Source organism: Triticum urartu, chromosome 4 (genome assembly GCF_003073215.2).
Source record: "Triticum urartu cultivar G1812 chromosome 4, Tu2.1, whole genome shotgun sequence".
In the NCBI taxonomy this organism is placed as follows: domain Eukaryota; kingdom Viridiplantae; phylum Streptophyta; class Magnoliopsida; order Poales; family Poaceae; genus Triticum; species Triticum urartu.
In genome coordinates, this window is record NC_053025.1 from 609,000,068 (window position 1) to 609,014,551 (window position 14,484).

The 14,484-nt window shown below is 43.8% G+C and overlaps 1 protein-coding gene across 1 annotated transcript; it reads left to right on the forward strand.

The window, feature by feature from the left end:
* Positions 1–10,953: 10,953 nt before the first annotated feature.
* Positions 10,954–13,631, forward strand: LOC125554398. The gene is made up of 3 exons (XM_048717965.1): positions 10,954–11,095; positions 11,431–11,556; positions 13,444–13,631. The coding sequence occupies exons 1-3, from the start codon at positions 11,068–11,070 to the stop codon at positions 13,602–13,604; spliced, it is 315 nt and encodes a 104-aa protein (XP_048573922.1). The 5' UTR covers positions 10,954–11,067; the 3' UTR covers positions 13,605–13,631.
* Positions 13,632–14,484: the final 853 nt, after the last annotated feature.

Consider the following 14,484-nt stretch of genomic DNA (forward strand, 5'->3'; position numbering starts at 1 on the left):
CGACCTTTCGGTCTCCGTGTTCCGAGGCCATATCTGTATATGCTTGGCTCGTCAAGTATAACCTGAGTATTCTACGTGTGCAACTGTTTTGCACCCGTTGTATTTGAACGTAGAGCCTATCACACCCGATCATCACATGGTGTCTCAGCACGAAGAACTTTCGCAACGGTGCATACTTAGGGAGAACACTTCTTGATAATTAGTGAGAGATCATCTTAAAATGCTACCGTCAATCAAAGCAAGATAAGATGCATAAAAGATAAACATCACATGTAATCAATATAAGTGATATGATATGGCCATCATCATCTTGTGCTTGTGATCTCCATCTTCGAAGCACCGTCGTGCTCACCATCGTCACCGGTGCGACACCTTGATCACCATCGTAGCATCGTTGTCATCTCGCCAATTTTATGCTTCCACGACTATCGCTACCGCTTAGTGATAAAGTAAAGCATTACAGCGCAATTGCATTGCATACAATAAAGCGACAACCATATGGCTCCTGCCAGTTGCCGATAACTTGGTTACAAAACATGATCATCTCATACAATAAAATTTAGCATCATGTCTTGACCATATCACATCACAACATGCCCTGCAAGAACAAGTTAGACGTTCTCTACTTTGTTGTTGCAAGTTTTACGTGGCTGCTACGGGCTTAAGCAAGAACCAATCTTACCTACGCATCAAAACCACAACGATAGTTTGTCAAGTTGGTGTTGTTTTAACCTTCGCAAGGACCGGGCGTAGCCACACTCGGTACAACTAAAGTTGGAGAAACTGTCACCCGCTAGCCACCTTTGTGCAAAGCACGTCGGGAGAACTGGTCTTGCGTAAGCATACGCGTAATGTCGGTCCGGGCTGCTTCGTCCAACAATACCGCCGAACCAAAGTATGACATGCTGGTAAGCAGTATGACTTATATCGCCCACAACTCACTTGTGTTCTACTCGTGCATATAACATCAACACATAAAACCTAGGCTCGGATGCCACTATTGGGTAACGTAGTAATTTCAAAAAAACTCCTACGCACACGCAAGATCATGGTGATGCATAGCAACGAGAGGGGAGAGTGTGATCTACGTACCCTTGTAGACCGACAGCGGAAGCGTTAGCACAACGCGGTTGATGTAGTCGTACGTCTTCACGGCCCAACCGATCAAGCACCGAAACTACGGCACCTCCGAGTTCTAGCACACGTTCATCTCGATGATGATCCCCGGACTCCGATCCAGCAAAGTGTCGGGAAAGGGTTCCGTCAGCACAATGGCGCGGTGACGATCTTGATGTACTACCGTCGCAGGGCTTCGCCTAAGCACCGCTACAATATTATCGAGGATTATGGTGGGAGGGGGCACCGCACACGGCTAAGAATATGATCACGTGGATCAACTTGTGTGTCTAGGGGTGCCCCCTGCCCCCGTATATAAAGGAGCAGGGGGGTGCGGCCGGCCAGGAGGAGGGCACGCCAGGAGGAGTCCTACTCCCACTGGGAGTAGGATTCCCCCCCCCCCTTTCCTAGTTGGAATAGGATTCGGGAGGGGGAAAGAGGAGAGAGAGAAGGAAGGGGGGGAGCCGCCCCCCTCTCCTTGTCCTATTCGGACTAGGGGGAAGGGGCGCGCGGCCCAGCCCTGGCCACCTCTCCTCTCTTCCACTAAAGCCCACTAAGGCCCATATACCTCCCGGGGGGTTCCGGTAACCTCCCGGTACTCCGGTAAAATCCCGATTTCACCCGGAACACTTCCGATATCCAAATATAGGCTTCCAATATATCAATCTTTATGTCTCGACCATTTTGAGACTCCTCGTCATGTCCGTGATCACATCTGGGACTCCGAACAAACTTCGGTACATCAAAATGCATAAACTCATAATATAACTGTCATCAAAACCTTAAGCGTGCGGACCCTACGGGTTCGAGAACAATGTAGACATGACCGAGACACGTCTCCGGTCAATAACCAATAGCGGAACCTGGATGCTCATATTGGCTCCCACATATTCTACGAAGATCTTTATCGGTCAGACCGCATAACAACATACGTTGTTCCCTTTGTCATTGGTATGTTACTTGCCCAAGATTTGATCGTCGGTATCTCAATACCTAGTTCAATCTCGTTACCGGCAAGTCTCTTTACTCATTTCGTAATACATCATCTCGCAACTAACTCATTAGTTGCAATGCTTGCAAGGCTTATGTGATGTGCATTACCGAGAGGGCCCAGAGATACCTCTCCGACAATCGGAGTGACAAATCCTAATCTTGAAATACGCCAACCCAACATTTACCTTTGGAGACACCTGTCGAGCTCCTTTATAATCACCCAATTACGTTGTGACGTTTGGTAGCACACAAAGTGTTCCTCCGGCAAACGGGAGTTGCATAATCTCATAGTCATAGGAACATGTATAAGTCATGAAGAAAGCAATAGCAACATACTAAACGATCGGGTGCTAAGCTAATGGAATGGGTCATGTCAATCACATTATTCTCCTAATAATGTGATCCCATTAATCAAATGACAACACATGTCTATGGTTAGGAAACATAACCATCTTTGATTAACGAGCTAGTCAAGTAGAGGCATACTAGTGACGTTTAGTTTGTCTATGTATTCACACAAGTATTATGTTTCCGGATAATACAATTCTAGCATGAATAATAAACATTTATCATGATATAAGGAATTAAAATAATAACATTATTATTGCCTCTAGGGCATATTTCCTTCAGTCTCCCACTTGCACTAGAGTTAATAATCTAGTTCACATCACCATGTGATTCAACACTAATAGTTCACATCACCATGTGATTAACACCCATAGTTCACATCGTCATGTGACCTATACCCAAAGGGTTTACTAGAGTCAGTAATCTAGTTCACATCGTTTATGTGATTAACACCCAAAGAGTACTAAGGTGTGATCATGTTTTGCTTGTGAGATAATTTTAGTCAACGGGTCTGTCACATACAGATCCGTAAGTATTTTGCGAATTCTATGTCTACAATGCTCTACACGGAGCTACTCTAGCTAATTGCTCCCACTTTCAATATGTATCTAGATCGAGACTTAGAGTTCATCCAGATCTGTGTCAAAACTTGCATCGACGTAACTTTTTATGACGAACCTTTTTGTCACCTCCATAATTGAGAAATATTTCCTTATTCCACTAAGGATAATTTTGACCGCTGTCCAGTGATCTACTCTTAGATCACTATTGTACTCCCTTGCTTAAAACAGTGTAGGGTATACAATAGATCTGGTACACGGCATGGCATACTTTATAGAACCTATGGCTGAGGCATAGGGAATGACTTTCATTCTCTTTCTATCTTCTACCGTGGTCGGGCTTTGAGTCTTACTCAATTTCACACCTTGTAACACAGCCAAGAACTCTTTCTTTGACCATTCCAATTTTTGAACTACTTCAAAATATTGTCAAGGTATGTACTCATTGAAAAAAAACTTATCAAGCGTCTTGATCTATCTCTATAGATCTTGATGCTTAATATGTAAGCAGCTTCACCGAGGTCTTTCTTTGAAAAACTTCTTTCAAAACACTCCTTTATGCTTTGCAGAATAATTCTATATTATTTTCGATCAACAATATGTCATTCACATATACTTATCAGAAATGTTGTAGTGCTCCCACTCACTTTCTTGTAAATACAGGCTTCACTGCAAGTCTGTATAAAACTATATGCTTTGATCATCTCATCAAAGCGCATATTCCAACTCTGAGATGCTTGCACCAGTCCATAGATGGATCGCTGGAGCTTGCACATTTTGTTAGCACTTTTAGGATTGACAAAACCTTCTGGTTGTATCATATACAACTCTTCTTTAATAAATCCATTAAGGAATGCAGTTTTGTTTATCCATTTGCCGGATTTCATAAAATGCGGCAATTGCTAACATGATTTGGACAGACTTAAGCATAGATACGAGTGAGAAACTCTCATCGTAGTCAACACCTTAAACTTGTCGAAAACCTTTTTGCGACCATTCTAGCTTTGTAGATAGTAACACTACTATCAGCGTCCGTCTTCCTCTTGAAGATCCATTTAATCTCAATGGCTCGCCGATCATTGGGCAAGTCAATCAAAGTCCATACTTTGTTCTCATACATGGATCTCATCTCAGATTTCATGGCCTCAAGCCATTTCGCGGAATCTGGGCTCATCATCGCTTCCTCATAGATCGTAGGTTCATCATGGTCAAGTAACATGACCTCCAGAACAGGATTACCGTACCACACTGGTGCGGATCTCACTCTGGTTTTACCTACGAGGTTCGGTAGTAACTTGATCTGAAGTTACATGATCATCATCATTAGCTTCCTCACTAATCGGTCTAGTAGTCACAGGAACAGATTTCTGTGATGAACTACTTTCCAATAAGGGAGCAGGTATAGTTACCTCATCAAGTTCTATTTTCCTCCCACGCACTTCTTTCGAGAGAAATTCCTTCTCTAGAAAGGATCCATTCAAAGCAACGAATATCTTGCCTTAGGATCTGTGATAGAAGGTGTACCCAACATTTTCTTTTGGGTATCCTATGAAGACGCACTTCTCCGATTTGGGTTTGAGCCTATCAGGTTGAAACTTTTTCACATAAGCATTGGAACCTCAAACTTTAAGAAACGACAACTTTGGTTTCTCGCCAAACCACAGTTCAGATTGTGTCGTTTCAACGGATTTAGATGGTGCCCTATTTAACGTGAATGCAGTTGTCTCTAATGCATAACCCCAAAACGATAGTGGTAGATCAGTAAGAGACATCATAGATCGCACCATAGATAATAAAGTACGGTTATGACGTTCGGACACACCATTACATTGTGGTGTTCCAGGTGGCGTGAGTAGTGAAACTATTTCACATTGTTTTTAACTGAAGGCCAAACTCGTAACTCAAATACTCTTCTCTATGATCAGATCGTAGAAACTTTATTTTCTTGTTACGACGATTTTTCACTTCACTCTAAAATTCTTTGAACTTTTCAAATGTTTCAGACTTATGTTTCATCAAGTAGATATACTCATATCTGCTCAAATCATCTGTGAAGATCAGAAAATAATGATACCTGTCGCGAGCCTCAATATTCATCGGACCACATACATCAGTATGTATGATTTCCAACAAATCTGTTGCTCGCTCCATTGTTCCGAAGAACAGAGTCTTAGTCATCTTGCCCATGAGGCATGGTTCGCAAGCATCAACTAATTCATAATCAAGTGATTCCAAAAGCCCATCAGCATGGAGTTTCTTCATGCGCTTTACACCAATATGACCTAAACGGCAGTGCCACAAATAAGTTGCACTATCATTATTAACTTTGCATCTTTTGGTTTCAATATTATGATTATGTGTATCACTACGATCGAAATCCAACGAACTATTTTCATTGGGTGTGTAACCATATAAGGTTTTATTCATGTAAACAGAACAACAATTTATTCTCTTACTTAAATGAATAACCGTATTACAATAAACATGATCAAATCATATTCATGCTCAACGCAAACACCAAATAACACTTATTTAGGTTCAACACTAATCCCGAAATTATAGGGAGTGTGCGATGATGATCATATCTATCTTGGAACCATTTCCAACACACATCGTCACTTCACCCTTAACTAGTCTCTGTTTATTCTGCAACTGCCGTTTCGAGTTACTAATCTTAGCAACTGAACTAGTATCAAATACTGAGGGGTTGCTATAAACACTAGTAAAGCACACATCAATAACATGTATATCAAATATACTTATGTTCACTTTGCCATCCTTCTTATCCGCCAATCACTTGGGGTAGTTCCGCTTCCAGTGACCAGTCCCTTTGCAGTAGAAGCACTTAGTCTCAGGCTTAGGACCAGACTTGGGCTTCTTCACTTGAGCAGCAACTTGCTTGTTGTTCTTCTTGAAGTTCCCCTTCTTCCCTCTGCCCTTTTCTTGAAACTAGTGGTCTTGTCTACCATCAACACTTGATGTTTTTCTCGATTTCTACCTTCGTCAATTTCAGCATTACGAAGAGCTTGGGAATCGTTTCCCTTATCCCTTGCATATTATAGTTCATCACGAAGTTCTACTAACTTGGTGATGGTGACTAGAGAATTCTGTCAATCACTATTTTATCTGGAACATTAACTCCCACTTGATTCAAGCAATTGTAGTACCCAGACAATCTGAGCACATGCTCACTGCTGGAGCGATTCTCCTCCATCTTTTAGCTATAGAACTTGTTGGAGACTTCATATCTCTCAACTCGGGTATTTTCTTGAAATATTAACTTCAACTCCTGGAACATCTCATATGGTCCATGACGTTCAAAAACGTCTTTGAAGTCCTGATTCTAAGCCGTTAAGCATGGTGCACTAAACTATCAAGTAGTCATCATATTTAGCTAGACAAACGTTCATAACGTCTGCATTTGCTCCTACAATAGGTCTGTCACCTAGCGGCGCATCAAGGACATAATTCTTCTGTGCAGCAATGAGGATAAACCTCAGATCACGGATCCAATCCGCATCATTGCTACTAACATCTTTTAACACAATTTTCTCTAGGAACATATCAAAATAAACACAGGGAAGCAACAACGCGAGCTATTGATCTACAACATGATTTGCAAAATGCTACCAGGACTAAGTTCATGATAAATTTAGGTTCAATTAATCATATTATTAAAGAACTCCCACTTAGATAGACATCCCTCTAATCCTCTAAGTGATTACGTGATCCAAATCAACTAAACCATGTCCGATCATCACGTGAGATGGAGTAGTTTCATTAGTGAACATCGCTATGTTGATCATATCTACTATATGATTCACGCTCGACCTTTCGGTCTCCGTGTTCCGAGGCCATATCTGTATATGCTTGGCTCGTCAAGTATAACCTGAGTATTCTACGTGTGCAACTGTTTTGCACCCGTTGTATTTGAACGTAGAGCCTATCACACCCGATCATCACATGGTGTCTCAGCACGAAGAACTTTCGCAACGGTGCATACTCAGGGAGAACACTTCTTGATAATTAGTGAGAGATCATCTTAAAATGCTACCGTCAATCAAAGCAAGATAAGATGCATAAAAGATAAACATCACATGCAATCAATATAAGTGATATGATATGGCCATCATCATCTTGTGCTTGTGATCTCCATCTTCGAAGCACCGTCGTGATCACCATCGTCACCGGCGCGACACCTTGATCACCATCGTAGCATCGTTGTCGTCTCGCCAATTTTATGCTTCCACGACTATCGCTACCGCTTAGTGATAAAGTAAAGCATTACATCGCGATTGCATTGCATACAATAAAGCGACAACCATATGGCTCCTGCCAGTTGCCGATAACTTGGTTACAAAACATGATCATCTCATACAATAAAATTTAGCATCATGTCTTGACCATATCACATCACAACATGCCCTGCAAAAACAAGTTAGACGTCCTCTACTTTGTTGTTGCAAGTTTTACGTGGCTGCTACGGGCTTAAGCAAGAACCAATCTTACCTACGCATCAAAACCACAACGATAGTTTGTCAAGTTGGTGCTGTTTTAACCTTCGCAAGGACCGGGCGTAGCCACACTCGGTTCAACTAAAGTTGGAGAAACTGTCACCCGCTAGCCACCTTTGTGCAAAGCACGTCGGAGAACCGGTCTCGCGTAAGCGTACGCGTAATGTCGGTCCGGGCCGCTTCATCCAACAATACCGCCGAACCAAAGTATGACATGCTGGTAAGCAGTATGACTTATATCGCCCACAACTCACTTGTGTTCTACTCGTGCATATAACATCAACATAAAACCTAGGCTCGGATGCCACTATTGGGTAACGTAGTAATTTCAAAAAAATTCCTACGCACACGCAAGATCATGGTGATGCATAGCAACGAGAGGGGAGAGTGTGATCTACGTACCCTTGTAGACCGACAGCGGAAGCGTTAGCACAACGCGGTTGATGTAGTCGTACGTCTTCACGGCCCGACCGATCAAGCACCGAAACTACGGCACCTCCGAGTTTTAGCACACGTTCAGCTCGATGATGATCCCCGGACTCCGATCCAGCAAAGTGTCGGGGAAGAGTTCCGTCAGCACGAAGGCGTGGTGACGATCTTGATGTACTACCGTCGCAGGGCTTCGCCTAAGCACCGCTACAATATTATCGAGGATTATGGTGGAAGGGGGCACCGCACACGGCTAAGAATATGATCACGTGGATCAACTTGTGTGTCTAGGGGTGCCCCCTGCCCCGTATATAAAGGAGGGGGGGTGCGGCCGGCCAGGAGGAGGGCGCGCCAGGAGGAGTCCTACTCCCACCGGGAGTAGGATTCCCCCCCCCCTTTCCTAGTTGGAATAGGATTCGGGAGGGGGAAAGAGGAGAGAGAGAAGGAAGGGGGGGCCGCCCCCCTCTCCTTGTCCTATTCGGACTAGGGGGGAGGGGCGCGCGGCCCAGCCCTGGCCACCTCTCCTCTCTTCCACTAAAGCCCACTAAGGCCCATATACCTCCCGGGGGGTTCCGGTAACCTCCCGGTACTCCGGTAAAATCCCGATTTCACCCGGAACACTTCCGATATCCAAATATAGGCTTCCAATATATCAATCTTTATGTCTCGACCATTTCGAGACTCCTCGTCATGTCCGTGATCACATCCGGGACTCCGAACAAACTTCGGTACATCAAAATGCATAAACTCATAATATAACTGTCATCGTACCTTAAGCGTGCGGACCCTACGGGTTTCGAGAACAATGTAGACATGACCGAGACACGTCTCCGGTCAATAACCAATAGCGGAACCTGGATGCTCATATTGGCTCCTACATATTCTACGAAGATCTTTATCGGTCAGACCGCATAACAACATACGTTGTTCCCTTTGTCATCGGTATGTTACTTGCCCAAGATTTGATCGTCGGTATCTCCAATACCTAGTTCAATCTCGTTACCGGCAAGTCTCTTTACTCGTTTCGTAATACATCATCTCGCAACTAACTCATTAGTTGCAATGCTTGCAAGGCTTATGTGATGTGCATTACCGAGAGGGCCCAGAGATACCTCTCCGACAATCGGAGTGACAAATCCTAATCTCAAAATACGCCAACCCAACATTTACCTTTGGAGACACCTGTAGAGCTCCTTTATAATCACCCAGTTACGTTGTGACGTTTGGTAGCACACAAAGTGTTCCTCCGGCAAACGGGAGTTGCATAATCTCATAGTCATAGGAACATGTATAAGTCATGAAGAAAGCAATAGCAACATACTAAACGATCGGGTGCTAAGCTAATGGAATGGGTCATGTCAATCACATTATTCTCCTAATAATGTGATCCCGTTGATCAAATGACAACACATGTCTATGGTTAGGAAACATAACCATCTTTGATTAACGAGCTAGTCAAGTAGAGGCATACTAGTGACGTTTAGTTTGTCTATGTATTCACACAATTATTATGTTTCCGGATAATACAATTCTAGCATGAATAATAAACATTTATCATGATATAAGGAAATAAAATAATAACATTATTATTGCCTCTAGGGCATATTTCCTTCACCCAGCCCCCACGTCGTCCGCTCGGGCGACTCGGGAGGCGACTAGGGTTCCCACCTAGCGCCGCCACCCCCCGCCTCCTCCCCCCTCGTCGCCACCCGAGGAGGCCGCCAACAAGCCTGCGCGGTCGCCGGTGATGGTGGCGGCGAGGCCCTGCTCGCTCCATTCCTAGCGGAGGACGGCGGATCTGGGGCGATGGCCCTTCATGGTGCGGCGGCGGCGCCCTCCCGGCTGGCGGCGTCTGGGGGGATCCTGGCCGGTGTTCCCGACCACGCGGGTGGTGGCTGCGGTGTGGAGACCCCCCCTCCTCGCCAGATCTGAGGTTCGGCTCCCCTTCCCTTTGGCTCCTCATCCTCGCCGGTTTCAGCAGCTTCGGTCGCCGGCTAGGTGTGGATGGGTGCCCGGTGGTGTGCTTTTGAGACCGTGGGAAACCATCGGTCGGCTGGTCCGGCCCAGCGGCAGCGACGCCCTTCCTCATTGGAGGTGCAGCCGAGGTCCCATCCCAATCCACCCCCGTTCCCCTCCCGGTTGAAAGCCCAAAATCCTTCTTGGATTGGGGGTGACGGCGCGCTGCGCGTCGTGTCCTCCTTGGAGGTGCTGCCTGGGGAGCGTGCATTCGGGTGAGGGGCGACAAAGGTGGAGTTTTGGGCGGCTCTGGTTATCCGGTGGCAGTGGGGAGGTCTGGTTCGTCCTCGTCGCTCTGCGGCCTCTCCTGATGTCCTTGCTGCTTGTTCTTCAGTGGCTGCTCCCGGTGGCTTTCCCGCTGTCTTTCAGGTGTCCTTGGTTGCGCCGGTGTGTCAGATGAGGTGTGCTTATGTCCTAGGAGGTGTGCTCTGTGCCTGTTCCAGGACTCGAGGTCGACATCTCTCCTGCTCTAGGGAGAGCGTCTCTCATGTCCGTCGGCGGCGCCTTTCGATCCAAGGCGAGAGGGTAGGGTCCCTCTACGGTGAGAGCAAAGGAAGATGATTTGTTTCCTCCAACCTTGGACTCAGCCATGTCCACAACTCCACTCTGTTTTGGCAGGTCCTCGTCGTGTTCATGTTGGTCGCAATCCTTGGTTCTTGTTTGCTGTGGTCTGCGGCGTGTACTAGCTTGGGCTTTCTCTTCTTTGTGTTGTGAGCTTGTATACTGCGTTGAGTTGTAAGCTTCCTAGGGTGCTCCTTTGTATCGTTCGGCCGATGTGCTTGATGTGGTGTTGTAATTCCTGGCCGGTTGATGGCTTTGTTAATTCAAAGCCGGGCTCATCGCGAGCCTTTGTTCTAAAAAAAATAGTATTCTTCACAATATAATTTTATTTCACGGTGTCTACTCAACGAATTGATTGCGAGTGTGTGTTTTCACAAATGGTGCAGAATAAACTCCCAATTAAATCCTTGGATATATATATATAATTTGCAGAGTTGCCCACACTTTAAATTGCAACTGTGTGGTGATCAGGACATTCTGTGTTGCTTGGACAACCGAGCTGAGATGGCGATGCCACCACCTACTTGTATATGTACACGACCTCCGGTGATGATTTCTGTGAGTGCCTAAATATATATCATCTGCTCTTCAAATGGTAGGGTTTGAGGTTTTCATTCCTCCCCCCTTCCAGTTCTTGTGCTGAGCACCTTCAATTCCCCTTTCCCCTGCTCGAAGGAATTGGCCTCTCCGTTAGTGACCCCGAGTAGTGATGCAAGGATGTATTGCTTGCTTTTGTTCGAACCTTCTCCAAAGATTTTCAAATAGTTATACTTTGATTCAGAGCTCGTTGTGTTTTACTGTATATGCAGTTGTTCTTATGAATTTCTCCGAGCAGGTAGATCCTTTAGGGTTACTAACTTACTGTGAACAATTGTGTTGTCTTGTTCATGTAGTTTCCAAAAATGAAGAAGATTGTCGTTCAACTGATGACAAAACACCTAGAGTACGTGCAAAAAATACTACTTCCTCATTTACATCAAACTCATTGATACGACAAAGGGAAGATTTTGGGTGGCAAGGTATATGATTAGATAATGTGTAATCTTCTAGATGCATTTATTCTATGCTTCCATTGTGTTCTTTAGACATGCCTCTTTTCGTTATTTTACATCAGTTAAATGAAGTTCATATTATTCTATTATCTGATTGTAGCTTCAAAGTTTGATTACAGCAGAGTCATTGGTACGACATACACAGTTTGTGAATTTACCTACTACTACGAGTTACGTCATATAGCAATGTTTTGTTGCCCAAAAAAATATTGCATGAAACGCCTGATGTCTTGTGAATGTGTATAGTAGCTACCAGTAGGTGTTCAAACTGTACACCTTCTTTAAAGCATGAATAAGGTGCTAGCTTATGTGTTGCAGTTGCTTTGCATTGTTCAGATGCAATGTGTTTTCGCTCAGCGGGAGCAGTTCTTCTGATTATTTATAATTTTTAGTTTGCTTCTTATAATTCTACGACAATTTTTGCGACTTGGAATCTATAGCATCCCCTTTTCTCACTGGAAATGACATGTAAGAACAAACCAGTTCCAGTTCTGGCATAGTTCTGATGGTTGAAGTGTATGTCAGTATGATTTAGTATATGCATGGGAGTACCTGCTAAACGATGAAGCATATTGTGTCGTGTTAGCTCCATCTAGCTTTACTATCTGGAATTATGTATCTAGCTTTTGTATGTTGTATTCCCTTTCGCCACATCTACATACTTGATGAAGCTTTTTTCTGATTGCAAAGTATGTGCAAGTCAGTAGTGAACACTCTATATCGTTGTTCCAGAAAAGTAGGTTTCAGCAATTTCCGCAACATTTCATGTCCGTTCCATGTAGTAGTTTTTGTGGAATTATATTGATGATTTCCTTTTACCTTCCTCTGTTCCTAAATATAGGGTGTATAGTTTTTGGCACGAAAATTAAAGAACGCACGTGGAGTGAAAATTTCACAAGTTTTGGGCGAGATTACACCTGACTAATTGACATGAGAAAATAGAGGAGTTTGCCTAATATAAGTAAATGTAATCAAATCCCTAAAAAAATTATTCAAACGAGTGGTGCAACGCAAGACACCTTATATTTCGAACTTTTTCTAAAAAATCTTCTGCTTAGTTTTCTTAGCAAACACAGAAAGCTTTGCGTCTTGAAGCATTGATAGGAGCGAACATAATTCATGATACAAGCCTAATACTCTGAAAATATTTTTACGGTTCAATATTCCTTTGAGGGGAGTGAGTGGAGACGTCCATGAGTGGATCAACATGTCGAGCAACTGCCGCCTATGAGGGGAGTGAGTGGAGACGGACAAATATGTGTGGCGGAGGGGCGACAGAAGCTCGAACGGAAGATTCGCCGCCAGCATCGAAGCAATCTATGGCCTGATCGACCTAAAGCTCCTGCATGTACGCGAAGGTGTGTCATTATTAAGAAGTCCAGTCTTTGGAAACTCAGCATGCTAGGAAATTCTCTCTGGCCAATTTTGCATGTAGTTGGAAGCATTGCTAATTTCTGTCAACATGAATGTTATCTGGACTATTTATATAGCTACCATGCGCTGAACAAATTGCTGGATTAATGTAACACTCCTGGATAGATTGGTGTGTGTGCCATGTCATTTCGTCTGGTTTACACTACCATAATCATTTTGTCAGTGCCTGATCTATTAATACTGATTTGAGAGAAAATGCTTCCAAAATGTTATCTTGACAGCAATATTGTAGCTATTTTGTTCCGGCATGTATGATAAGCATAGGTGTCAATTTTGGATAGATGATAGATTGTTAGCTGTGTTGATTCCATATTTTAATGACTATTGAGAATTATGATGGGCTTGGATTAGAGGACTGGATTGTTGCAAATGGTTATGGTGTGAATCAGATTCATACTAAAGGGACTCTTGTGGTTGCAGGTGACCGGGGGCAGATTGCCGGCATTCGCCCCACTATGGGCAATCTATGTGATGATCTGCTCTCCGCAATCGAAGCCAGGAATGAGCGGCAAGATCTCTTCGGGGGAAGAATTGACTGCGGGGGAATGGTGGATCTTGGTGGAGTTCGCTTTAGCCGGTGAGGGACGAGCTTGAGTTGTGTAGGGGAAGGGAAGCTACCTGCATGAGTCAGACATAATAAATCGGCTCGAAAATGACTGTTAGAACAGAATCTCGTCTTGGACGACCCATATGGTGGACTGACATTCGAGCCGGTGTGAAAGTTACATCTGTAGCAGAATGAAATGGGAGAAGTTTAAGGAAGAGGGCGGTTAATCATGTGTTTGTTTTAGTTTGATTTTCTCATATATATATATACACTGTAGGTGTTCTTGTTTATGTTTCCTGCGGTCACAAAACCATTAAGTTACAGATGCTAAGTTTATATATGTAGCCTAGGTTTCCTGATCCAGCTAATAAAGCAAGCAGTCCATTTAACAGCAAGACGATGGCATATCTATATGTACCTTGAGCGCTACATTTTCTAGCAGCAAGATAATAGCACATCCATATGCACCTTGAGAATTGCATTTTCTACCTGCGCTTGTACTACTATTACTATTGGACTGACATAAAGTCAGCGAGTTCAGAATTTCCATGTTTAGTTTTGACTGATGTTATGGTTCTTCATTGAGTTTTGTTCCAGGTATTTGCCTAGATCCTTGAGATGCTATTCATATTGGCCTGAATGCAGTTGAATTCTGAATCATATAGAAGCTGGGATATTTGTCTTTCACATAGTAGGTGCTGATGCTTATGATTTTCTTCAAAAAACATATGGGAAAGGCTAACTCAATATTTTAGTTTTCATTATGAGGACCATGTACATAATCGACCATATAGTTCAAAAAAGGTCTATTGATGAAGGTTTGTTTGAGTTCTACTATTTCAGTTCACACATGTACATGTTCTGCATTTTTTGCAGTTTTGAGTGCATGCTCGGAGAGCAGGATAGGAGGAGAG